The 13,117-nt window shown below is 44.6% G+C and overlaps 1 protein-coding gene across 4 annotated transcripts in view; it reads left to right on the top strand.

The window, feature by feature from the left end:
* Positions 1 to 13,117, top strand: part of NIM1K (NIM1 serine/threonine protein kinase) — a 70,080-nt gene that overhangs the window by 43,837 nt on the left and 13,126 nt on the right. For all 4 annotated transcript variants that reach the window (XM_034656958.1, XM_034656959.1, XM_002921706.4 and 1 more), the window contains one exon: positions 8,637 to 9,646. In XM_034656958.1, coding sequence (XP_034512849.1) covers positions 9,355 to 9,646 — 292 coding nt within the window. In that variant the 5' untranslated portion in view covers positions 8,637 to 9,354. The remainder of the gene's footprint in view (positions 1 to 8,636; positions 9,647 to 13,117) is intronic.

Here is a 13,117-nt window from a genome sequence, read left to right as displayed (position 1 = left end):
CCAATTTTCAATTCTTCATTTAAAATTAGAATCACCAAGCTTTTTTTAACTTTATTCTGCTAAATTTTATTCACATTACAAGTACATAGAATACCAATTCCATACATCATCAAAACAAAAGTATTAATACTATGGGATTTGAGTCTCTTAAACATTTCTGGGTTTGACGATAAATCTTCCCAAGGTTAAAAGATACTTGATCACTAAGTAACTATCATATCATTCTAGATGTCCCAGAAGTAGGCCTCTCCCAGCCAGCCTGCCACATTTGTGGATAAAACTCAACTAAATCCATTTTCTGTTTCATTCTATATTGAATAGTTTTACTTATTTTCTTCTTGGGACCCAAATTCCTACAGATATTTAATGGACAGGTGAGTATTTTATAGCTTTATCTAACTCTGAGGGCAGAGTTGTAAGAAAAATGCCAATGACGTGGGGCACTTGGGTGGCTCAGTCGGTTAAACGTCTGCCTTCGGCTCAGGTCATGATCCCAGGGTCCTGGGATGGAGCTCAGCAGGAGCCTGCTTCTCCCTCTCCCTGCCTCTCCCCCTGTTTGTACTCTCTTTCTCTGTCTGTCAAATAAATAAATAAAATCTTTAAAAAAAAAAGAAAAAGAAAAATGCCAGTGACAAAAAGATATTCTGTGACAATGAATTAGATGGTTAAATAAGCTTCAAGAACACTGAATTAAACAAGCAAATGAACAAAACACAGACTGTGTGTGTGTGTGTGTGTGTGTGTGTGTGTTTTAAATACCACAAGACTTTAAGGTACTAATGCAGATAGCTGAGTGGTATCACATGTGCAACTTCCAGGTGACCTTGACTGCAGAACTTTGGATGACCCTCCTTTTTTCTTCTGGTGATGTTCCTAGAAAACCTAGAGCAGACTCTGCAAATTGGCAACCTGAATGCCAAATCTGGCCTGATGGTTCAGTTTTCCTTGGCCACAGGGTACTTTTTTTTTTTTTTAAAGATTTTATTTATTTATATGACAGAGAGACAGAGTGAGAGAGGGAACACAGCAGGGGAGAGGGAGAGGAAGAAGCAGGCTCCCAGCCGAGGAGCCCGATGTGGGACTCAATCCTAGAACGCCAGGATCACGCCCTGAGCCGAAGGCAGATGCCTAACGACTGCGCTACCCAGGCTCCCCCCACAGGGTACTTTTTAAATATTTAATCCACCATTTAAAAATTGAGAGAGTTCACCAAAAATTTCTTGATTTCCAGCTGCTCTTAAACAAAAATCCAGGCGAAAATAAGCCTGCATTCTAGCGTGGCTACTCTGGCTGGAACTGACTGTGGGCTTCTTCATCATGCTTGGGATGGGCACTAAGCCCCATAGAACACCTGCATGGCCCTCTAGGTATTTGAGTCTGTGACCTTGATGGTTGAGGTTGACCTTGATAGCTGAGAGAACCTCAAGTGTGATAGAACTCTGTGTGGGAAGAGCTGATGTAATAAGTTCATCAGACTGGGCAGACTGGGCATGGATGGTGGATGTAAGTGGAACGGGGGAGACGTGGGCTGAGTGGCTGGTAAAGTAGCCTGTGGGTCAAGCAGGGCGAGAGGTACTCATCACTAGGGCACACCCAGTTCACACTGATTTTCCATTTGCTACAAAATTTCCCAGTGGCCCCCCCCCCCATGAAGATCTTGACATGTGTGTTGAGAAATAAAGAACTAAGGCCAACAGCTAAGGCAGCGCAAATGATTTTTAAGTAGTAAAATACATTTTTAAATGAAGCCTATTTCCTAAATATCCTCCCTGAGGGTGCACTGTGCCTGAGAAAGGATTAAATGGGATTGATCCATCATTGCATCCTGTTGCCACACAGAGAAAATCCAGCTTTTCCTCTAAGCAAACCAGTGCCTGCCTTTGCCAGGCAATGAAAAGGTTGTCTGAAAGCCTTGCTCAGAAGTTTTGTAATTTAAACTCAGACAAAGAGAACAAAGGCCAGATGGTTTTCTTTGATATACTCTTCCCAGTGGGTTGCAAGTCAAGAGAATGAATTACTAAGTAAGTTCTGTTTTCTTTAATCTTATTTAATGCAACGCTATTCAGCAACAGTAAGCTAATAATTAAGGACCGGTCTGCCTCCTCCAGAGGCTTTGATCTATAATGATGTGACTCCATGTTTTTGGCTGGTTGGGTTTCTAAGCTCTCATTTATGTCCATAAAAGTTGGTCAAAATCAAAAGCACAAAAGGTAAAACCCTCGACAAATGCATCTGAGAAAAGGGCGATTTCATTTACTGTTAGCTATGGTCATCAGATCCATCATTTGCATATTTTCAGCATGATTTAACTTGATGTTTTGGAACACTCCTAGAAAGTAATCTAAATATAAGCTCTTTATAGCATCCCCAGAACCTGTAATCAGGATTTCTTTTTCCAAACATCTAAGAAAAGTCTTCAGGGAAAAAAAAATTATGTAAAATAAAACCAGTGTTCATTACACACATACCCAAATGGGATTTATATTTCCATTAGATTTTTTCTTCTTTTTTTATTCTATTGGAATATTTGAGAATCCAGAGTCTTCCCTTATTCATTACTATTTTTTAAATTTCTGAAATTTGTTGGCAATTCAAGTACAATAGGAACCATATGTCTTACTTTCCTGGGGACACAATAGTGCAACTCTAGAAATTCAAAATAATTAGATGTTGGACTTCGTGAGTTGATTACCTAATTTTCTTCTTTTTCTTCTCTATTGTTCATGTCTTCTAGATTTTTTTTTTTTTACAAATCTTCAATCGAATTATTTAATTTCACTTTCAAAAAGAGCTCTTTTTGGTTCTCTGAGGGTTTGTGTTTGTTTCTTTTAGCCTTTTGTCCTAGTTTTTATAGATGCAGTATCTTTTTTGGTCTTCCACTTCCTGCATCGCTCTCTGTTTTCTTGAAGTTCCTTTTCGTCGTTGTTGTTGTTTTGGTTGAGGATGGTTTCTTTCTTTCATTTTGGAGCCTTTCCTCAGGTGTCTGGTGCTTCTCAACTGGACATTCATGCAAACCAGAAGGTGCTGAGATCTGATTGGAAGCCCCCTGCCTGCAAGTGCACGGGGCACGGAGGATTGCATAGTAGGTGGTCAGGCGGCCCTTGTGTTGAAGAATCTGCAAATACTGGTTTTGGGAGATCTTTCTTCTTGAGCTAGTTGGTTTATCCAAAAGAGGAATCCAGGGCACCTGGCTGGCTCAGTCAGTAGACACACTACTTTTGATCTCAGAGTCATGAGTTCAAGTCCCACGTTGGGGATAGAGTTTACTTAATAAAAGCAAGCAAGCAAGCGAAAGAAAGAAAGAAAGAAAGAAAGAAAGAAAGAAAGAAAAGAAAGAAAGAAAGAAAGAAAAGAAAGAAAGGGAAGGGAAGGGAAGGGAAGGGAAGGGAAGGGAAGGGAAGGGAAAGGAAAAAAGAAAAGAGGAATCCTCTGCCTGGAAGATTATACACGTGTTTCCCTCCATTCTGGAAACTCAGAGTGCAGGGGTACGGAGAGAAGGGGATGGGGGATCCCACAACCCCGAGTCTGACTGAACCCTCTGTCCTGAGCCCTCTGTCCTGGCCTTGCACTCCTGAGCTGGGCTGTGGGTGGGAGGAGAGAGTAACCAGCTGGCTTTGAGAAAGGGCTGGGGCTCTTACCGCTCCATATTTCAAACAATTCCCGTTGTTTTGGTCTGCTTCATTCCTCCGAACATGGAGACACCTGGTCCCTCATAGTTTGAAGTCTTTCGAGTGTTCAGAACGGTGAATCTCGGTGCCATGCCAATGAGACAGACGTTGCAGTTTTTGTCACTGTCTTTGCCAAGTTACTCACTGCTCCTCGATTTGCTTGCCAAGCCCTTAGAAACATGTTGACATCTCACATCAGCTGCTCTCCCGTCTCTTTTTGTCTTTGTCCTTGTGAGTTTATGCCCTTTTTCTTCTTCTTCCTATTGTGGGTTTTTGGAAGGACGTAGAAATAAATGAAAGTATAAAATTTTCTGTATTTAATCAGAATTCCTAATTATGTTTTGACTTTAAAAGCAACCCATTAGTATTGGAGAATTAGGTGTAATAGTTTCTCTGCATAACCAAAATAAACAAGCTTATTGTGTAAGAGGGCAACACATCACATATTTTTAATTGTTTTCTTTTTTAAGTGTAAATACATGCACATGGGGGGAAATGTAAATCAGATAAAAGAGTAAATAGTGAAAAGTACACCTTTCTCTCACTTCGGTCCCCAGTCCAATCTTTTTCCCCAGACGCAGTTATTATTGCTAGGTCCTTAGGGATGCCCTTCTCTCTCTCACACTCCTGACATCACATTTATAGGCACTCTTCTGATCTCTTCACAGTACATGCTGGATATTGTAACTCATTCTTTTCCCCAAGTGCATTGTAATCCATTATATACAGATTGTCATTTATTTAACCAGTTCCCTATTGATGGCCACATAAACAATTTCTAGTTTTTGCTGCAATGCAGGAGTGAATATCCATCTAGCAATGCTTGTATTAGAAACAGGCATATTTTTGTGCAGCGTGCATAAGTCAACTCTAGACGTGGGATCACTGAGGCAGAGCGTGTGTATGCTCACGCTTTACTAGTTACAACCAAACTGCCCTCCAAGCCTTTGTACCAATTTATACTCTCAGTAGCAATGAATGAGAGTCCCTGTTTCCCCAAAGGCTCTCTCGCCGGTGCGTCATCAGAAACATTTTTGTGGGGGCACCTGGGTGGCTTAAGCATCTGCCTTCGGCTCCGGTCATGATCTCGGGGTCCTGGGATGGAGCCCGGAGTTGAGTCATGGGCTCCCTGCTCAGCGGGGAGCCTGCTTCTCCCTCTCCCTCTCCCTCTGCAGCTCACCCACCTTGTGTCAAATAAATAAACTCTCTCTGTCAAACAAATAAAACCTTTTAAAAATGTTTTCGTAGTTTCCAAATTTATTGGTAAAAAATCTAATTTCAGTGTAGTTCTATGTGCATTTCTTTGGTTGTGAGTGAATTGAGCATCTTTGTCTATATTATCAACCCATTTGTATTTCCTGTGAAATGTTTGCTTGTGTTTTTTATCTCTGTTTTTTTTTTTGGAGATATTGGTATTTTTCTAATCAATTGTAAAAATTATTTATCTAAAAATCAGACCTTTGTCTATCATATATGTTGGCAAGATTTTCCAGTTTATCATTGAATTTGTTTTATTTGGGGCGCCTGTTGGCTTAACCAGTTGGTTAAGTGTCGGACTCTTAGCTCAGGTCTTGATCTCAGAGCCATGAGTTCAAGCCCCACATTGGGCTCCACGCTGGGTGTGGAGCCTACTTAAAAAAAATAATAATTTGCTTTATTTGTTTATGATACCTTTTGGCAAACAGAAAGTTATCACTTTAGGTGGTCAAAATTAATGTTTTCTTTTATGGCTTTCTCTGATATCATAAAATTTAAAAAAAAAATTTTCTAGTATTTTATGGTTTCATTTGTTTTACATTTACTCAGATGACCTATTTGGAATTTATTTTGGAGTAGGATGAGTTAGAGGTTTAAATTTTTTCTAGTTGGCTTGCTACCTGTTTCAACAAGTTGCAATTCATCCTCAATACAAACCCACCGCAACATTTTCAAAATTGCAAACACTTCTTTATCTGATCTAAACAGAGGATGAACTACCTCCCTAGCCATTAAGGCAAGACAATTGGTTTCAAGGTCATTGTGCAAGAAATTTAATTTGCAGGTAGAGGGTATGTAATGCAAGATGGAGTCTGACACTTGACAACTGTACCTGACCCTCTATGTCAAATTAGGAAGAGAGAGGGGAGGAATTCCTGGGGGGGCCTGAAGTTAATCAGGGTAGCAAGTCTAAAACCCAACTGTAAATCCCAGGCCTGAACGGAGTTCAAGAACAGAACCCAAATCAGGAGAAACAGGTGGGGGCGGGGGAGCAGTGGGGTTACCCAGGAAAGCAGAGAAGTCCTGGCCAACATGGGGAGTCAGAGAGCAGGTTCCGGGAGGCATGGGTGAGATGCGGGTATTTGGGGAGAGCTGATCCTTTGGAAGGAGCAAGGATGGGGGAGACTTTGCTTTTCTAAGCAGCCCCCTAACAGTTTGCAGTGGGATGGTGGAATTCTGACTAAGCTTTCACCTGCACGAGAAGGTGGGGCCAGGAATCCTAACAGCCAGTAGAGGGTACCTCTGGCCTTGGACATATGGACTGAAATAAGCTTTCTGAGATAATTCAAGTAAATGTTGGGACAACGTGATTAGCTTATAAATAAAAATATTTACCTCTACTAAGTCATACCCAAATGTAGTGGTCGATACACTGGTGAATTAGTTCATTCCTTCTTCACTGAACATTTATCGAAGAAGTGGCAGGCAGGGTGCTGAGCTCTGGGAGAGAGAAGAAGAAGGCGCAGGTCCTCGCGCTGCGGGTGCTTAGCCAACTGGGGTACAAGTAGGGGAGCTGCAGAGGAGCACAGCGCTGAAGGCTCTCGGAGAGAGGCCCAGGAAGGCCAAGCACTGCTTCCTGGCTGAAGTCCTTACTCTCCTATGGCTAAAGCCGCAGAATGATAAGGTCAGAATTATAATTAACGTTCCTCCACTTCTCATCTGTGTGGTAACTGTCTGCCAGGGATCCGAGATCTAGGGCCACTTGATCTTCATGGAGATTCTTTTTTTTTTTTTTAAAGATTTAATTTATTTATTTGACAGAGACAGCTGCTGAGAGAGGGAACACAATCAGGGGGAGTGGGAGAGGAAGAAGCAGGCTCCTAGTGGAGGAGCCTGATGTGGGGCTCAATCCCAGAACTCCGGGATCACGCCCTGAGCCAAAGGCAGACGCTTAACGACTGAGCCACCCAGGCGCCCCCTTCATAGAGATTCTTAATCTGAGGATGGGTTTCAGAGTGTCTGTTAACCCTTTAAAATTGGATGCAAATGATCTGTGCATGCTTTTTTTTTTTTTTAAGATTTTATTTATTTATTCGACAGAGATAGAGACAGCCAGCGAGAGAGGGAACACAAGCAGGGGGAGTGAGAGAAGAAGAAGCAGGCTCATAGTGGAGGAGCCTGATGCGGAGCTCGATCCCAGAACGCTGGGATTACGCCCTGAGCCGAAGGCAGACGCTTAACCGCTGTGCCACCCAGGCGCCCCTGTGCATGCTTTTTATTTCTAGGGGATAGGGTCCTAGATTCCATGAGAATCTCAAAGGAGTATGTGATCCCAGAAAGCTTAAGAAACAGTGACTAGAATTTCCTCAACTTACTTAAGAATCTTTTATCTTAAGAACATCTTTTAAAACATCCTAATTGGACTCTAACCTAGAGATGTGTATGGTTACTAATATCTGGTCCCTTTTAAACCTTTATCCCTGACCCTTCTTCCAGCTTCCTGTCTCCTTGTCCCAAAAGAGGAACAGAACTGGATGGCAGTTTACTCTTTCCTGTCTTTATCTTTATTTGGCAACCCCATATTTAACCACAATAATAATATAAGCAACTCTGTACTTAATTGTAATACAGTGATATCATCAAGCAGAATTCAAAATTCGCATTTCCAAGGCAATCTCCATGTTCACTCGGGCTCTGTTTCAGAATGCTCAAGTCCAAAAATCAAGTTCAACACACTTTTTTAATGTAGGACGTTGTGTTCCATGCTGAGGCAGAGAGGAGGGGAGCAAGACACAGCTGAATTAAACCCAGTGCCCACTTTCATAGAGCTAAGACATTTTGGAAAATGCACAAAGTGCAGTGGGAATTCAGAAAGTGAGTATTTCTCACTGGAGAATGCAGGAGAAAAAGTCATGAAAGTATTTCTTCACTGAGGATGCCATAGGCTTTTACAACCTCCAGCAACACTACCCTTGGTTTCTGCACCTTCAGAATGATCTCTCAGGCCTGGAGGCTAAAACCTGATCAGAAATACCCAGAAAATAAGCCTGGGGGAAAAATTAGCCTTTGTCATCAAATAGCACAGAAAGAGAGAGTGGGAGCAACCAATATAGGAAAAACTGTACCAGAACATACAATGTAACAGGAAATATAACACATTGTTATTTTTTTTTAAAGATTTTATTTATTTATTCATTTGACAGAGATAGAGACAGCCAGCGAGAGAGGGAACACAAGCAGGGGGAGTGGGAGAGGAAGAAGCAGGCTCATAGCGGAGGAGCCTGATGTGGGGCTCGATCCCACAACGCCGGGATCACGCCCTGAGCCAAAGGCAGACGCTTAACCGCTGTGCCACCCAGGCGCCCCAACACATTGTTATTTGAATCAATGTAAGAATTTTTGAAAACTGATATTAATAGGAAATCTTTATCATCATTAGTGTTATTATTTTAAAAGTCTGGCTTTAAAGCAATTCAAGGCAATATGCATATTTTCCTAAATGTCAAGAAACAGAAAAATAGTTTTGCTAAAATATTTATAGGCTGTGAGGGCTTTTCTAAAATGTAGGTTGAGGAGTGTGTGTGTGTGTGTGTGTGTGTGTACATTTTCTTCTTAGTAAATCATATATAATCAAGCATTTCTACTGAGAGTCATAACTGAAATTTGTATAGTTTTTTTTAGGTCAATGCTCACAGGGCAGTTTCATGTTCATTATAAATCCTGTACAGTACATAGTGCAGGCTAATAAATTTTCTTATTCTCTGTTCTTAGGGTGAATCAGCACCTGCCGAATTTTTGAGACAGCTCACGGCTTAGAGGAAGGCTCGTCTAAATAAAGGCCAGCTAAAGTGACATTGCCGGGATTTAATCCCTCTCTGGCAGCCCGTGTGACCAGAAGGCTGATTTGCAAGTTTCTTCTTTACCGGGGTCCAGATGATTGCATCCCCAGGGGCCCTGCGACTCACGAGCAGAAGAGCAAAATGAAGGAGGTCAGAGCTGGAGGCCGGCAGCAGGGACCTGGGGGCCTCCACGGGGCTCTTACCCACCAGAGTGGAAGATTCTTGGGCCATCAAAGGAAATAGTAAACTGGAGCCTTTGTCCTGGGACGCGGCCACCTACCACAGAGCATCAGACCGCATGAGCAGCCAGGAGGTTCCTGGAGCCGATCAGGGAAGTGGTTATGGTAACTGGATGTTACCAGATGGTGAGAGCTGGGCAGTGCACTGTGAAGGAAGGCGTGAAATGTCTGCGGTGAGGGGGGCAGCTCTTGGCCTGGCCCGGCAGTCTCTGCTGGCCTGTTCGCCTCTGCCCTCCTCTCCCTGAAGCCACGAAGGGGACTGCGTGGCTCTGCAGGCCAGCCGTCACGGACGCGGGGCTCTGGCAGGCCCTGACTCCCCTCGCCCAGCCCCTGGGCTCTTTGCTCTGCTCCTCCCCCTGCCCTCCGTCAGTGCCTGTCGGCCGAGGTGGAGATGTGAGCTTGTGGTGGACGATGACCGCCGTGTACGTGAATGGAGGTGGCCTGGTGACCCCCCACTATGCCCGGTGGGATCGACGGGAGAGCGTGGAAAGTGGCTGTCAGACAGAGTGCAGCAAGGACGAGGACGAGGGGCAGCCCCGCCAGCTGACACCCTTTGAGAAGCTGACGCAGGACATGTCCCAAGATGAGAAGGTGGTGAGAGAGATCACGTTGGGGAAACGGATTGGCTTCTACCGAATCCGAGGGGAAATTGGAAGTGGGAACTTTTCCCAAGTCAAGCTCGGAATTCACTCCCTAACCAAAGGTAGGATCTGGATCATCTCCCGTGGTATTGGGACCTCGGCTGGGGAAGGGTTTAGGAGGCCAGAGCCAGGGCAGCCGGTGAAGCGACGTCACCGAGGCCCTGAGGGTCGCGAGTGCTGTGCCACACACCTTCCGTTGTCACCTCGGTTGATTTTCACAGGAACACTGTGAGGTTAGTATCTTTATTTCCATTTACAGATAGGGAAACTGAGATCCAAAGAAGCTAATATGGTGTCGCCAGTTCAATCTTGAGAGATTTTGACTCTAAAAACTCTCCCACTGTACCATGTGGATGAACTCACTCCACGGGAGGGGACTCTGTCCTCTCCACTTAGGCCTTGGAGAAGTGGAGTGGGGTGTGGCCTGGTTCCCAGGCAACTCATCTTCCAAGTCCTTATTTATAACGTGTGTGTGTGTGTGTGTGTGTGTGTGTGTGTGTGTGTGAGCGACAGGATGGCACAGGAGACCTCCCAGGTCGTCACTGTCAGTGGATAGCAGAGTTCAGGCTCCCCTCCTCACCCAAGGCTGCTACTTCTGTTATATTTGGGGGAAAGGCTTTGGATCTCAGGACCATCTCTGCTCCAGTCTACTCTGTACTAGTTCTCATTGTGGCTTGGCTGCCTGCTCTCTACTAAAGACCCATGCTGGCTTGCCTGCAGACACTCTGGATCCCAGAGCAGCAACGCCCCCCACTCTGGCCTCAGGGAGGAACTATGCAGAGAGCCCAGCAGCCCTTTGCTGGCCCAGCCCAGTGTGGACACGTCCCCATATCACCTGAAACTTAGCTGAAGCCTGGAGATCATCAGGGAGTTGTGAGGCAGGAAAAGAACACTTGCAACTTGGTATAATCCACCAGCTTCCTAAAGCCCGAGAACTCTACCCGGTCCCTGCGAGTTCTGTACCAACATTTTCTCACCTTGGCCCCAGACTGCTACCATATCTCCAGGGCCACTCTTTTCTTATATAGAGTTGTCTTTTGTTTTCTTTTCTCCTCCGACCCCCAATCCCAACCCTATATTTGGTCCCTACATAAAAAGCACCCGCACATACACACAGGTGTGCACACATTCCCGGAGCTCCAAGTCTCCTTCCATGTTGCTCAGAGACCAGGAGTCAGGGTCCGCATGTCCTCACGTCTCTGCTACTCACCTGACTTGCCCCGGGAAATGCCAGGACCTCTGGGAGCTTCCGCTCCCTCACGTACAGAACGCAGCCAGGGACCATGCTGACCCGACCACAGAAGTAGCCCTAGTGCGGTAACGTGAGTCTGACTGCCCACCGTGGTCTGGAGCAGGAATGACAGACGGAGCTAAGACACGGGGACGGGAGGGCCGGGAAACCGAGACAGAAGACATGACCAGGGAAGGGAGAGGAGAAGGTGGGTAAAGGCAAACCGGGAGAGGAGCTCAGAAAGGAGAGTGTGTCCAGTGCTGCAGAGAGGCCTCGAGGCGCAAGTCCAAGCGAAGGCAGCCGGGTGGCCAACCTGGAGCTGTTTCCCAAGTGTGGGGTCAAGCGTTGGATTCCAGGGCGAGGAGGCAGCGTGGGGCAGTGGAAAGAACAGGCACTTCAGGTGCTGCTTCAGTCCCTTCCTGGGCACTTACTCTCTGGTCCCTCGTTGCCTCAGCCATAAAATCAAAATAATGATTCTTTTCTTAGAACTGTTGGGAAAATCAGAAATAACGCATACAAAGTACGTGGCACATAGTAGCCATCATTGGTACAACTCAATTTTTTTACTTAAATAAACTTACTTCAAAAGGAAAAGTAATATATTCTTTTTAAGATTTTATTTATTTATTTGACAGAGAGAGACAGCCAGTGAGAGAGGGAACACAAGCAGGGGGAGTGGGAGAGGAAGAAGCAGGCTCCTAGCAGAGGAGCCTGATGTGGGGCTCGATCCCAGAACGCCGGGATCACGCCCTGAGCCGAAGGCAGACGCTTAACGACTGCGCCACCCAGGCACCCCAAAAGGAAAACTAATATTATTTAAATAATGAAAAACCAACGTCACTTGCTATGAATGGAAGGTAATGGCAAAAATAGTTATAATGCAAACAAATGTAAAAGTTTTATCACTTTTATGTATTTTCCCAGTTTTATTGAGACACAATTGACATTTAACATTGGGTAAATTAAGATATGCATCATAGTGATTTTCTGTCTGTATATATTGCAAAATGATTACTGCGATGAGGTTACTTAAAACATCTGTCACCTCACAGAGTTAGGATTTTGTGTGTATGGTGAGAACTTTGAAGATTTACTCTCGTTAATTAGCAACTGTTAAGAAGTTTTCAAGGAAAATCACCAAGTAATAGAAAGTAAAGCACGCGAACAACCAATCTGAGATTTCCTCTTTGCCTAACTTAGGAGAATTAAAGAATAACTCAAACAGGAACGATGTTTGTATGCTGTGATCCAGTGCTATTCAAGGCAGTTTCTCTGCATGAAAATCATTCCTCACCCCATGAGTGTGACAGGCTCCACTTTGAGAAACACTGACCTCATCTAAGTCCTGGCATTTTGCAGAAGCAGCACGGATTCGTCTTACAGCCTCGTTTCTGGCAGTCCTTCTCCCTGTTCAGTGTGTCTTTAAGTAGCAGAAGGGCATGCAATAAATGCTGTGGAACGACCCTAGCGTTGGAATCAGTGAGACCTGGGTAGAATTCCTATTGTGTTTATCTCTCACTGCGTGACCCCAAACAAGTGACTTTATCATTCTGTGCCTCAGTTTCTTCATGAATAAAATTGAAACATGCAATGTATTGAATATCTACTGTGTACGTAGACAGAGCACACAGTAGGTATACATTAAATGCTATTAGTAGTCTGATTTCAGAAAAGTCTAGGTTCTTTGGGCCTGCTGAGTCACACATCATTGGAACACGATGTCACACATCATGGAACAGAAGCCTGTGCAAATCAGCTCACGTGGAAAAGGGGCATCGTGGACAGGGGAATTCTGTGCACCCACAGCAGGGAAGCAGAGCAAGTTTCAAGATCGTACTCTCTCCATCTCCTCTTTCTCTGGGCGTCACGGTTTTTCATTTCTACTTCCCTTGATCAAAGTGTTCCATCCTCAGACTTCACTCTGCAGGGTGGCTTTCTCTGTGCAGCCATCAGAAGACTCCTGGCCAGGAATGGTTGTTACCAGTCCCATGTCTACATGGTCTCCCGGCGTTATTACCCATCTCTGTACCGCTGGTTTTGTTCTCTGCCAGCTCACATTTTATTTTATTTTATTTTTTAAGATTTTTTTTTTTTTATTTGACAGAGATAGAGATAGCCAGCGAGAGAGGGAACACAAGCAGGGGGAATGCGAGAGGAAGAAGCAGGCTCATAGCAGAAGAGCCTGATGTGGGGCTCGGCCCCAGAACGTTGGGATCACGCCCTGAGCCGAAGGCAGACGCTTAACCGCTGCACCACCCAGGCACCCCTGCCAGCTCACATTTTAAAGAGAGAGGATGTGACT

Source organism: Ailuropoda melanoleuca, chromosome 3 (assembly GCF_002007445.2).
Source record: "Ailuropoda melanoleuca isolate Jingjing chromosome 3, ASM200744v2, whole genome shotgun sequence".
NCBI lineage: Eukaryota > Metazoa > Chordata > Mammalia > Carnivora > Ursidae > Ailuropoda > Ailuropoda melanoleuca.
Note: the sequence above shows the minus strand (reverse complement) of the source record. Positions and strands in the feature narration are given on the sequence as shown.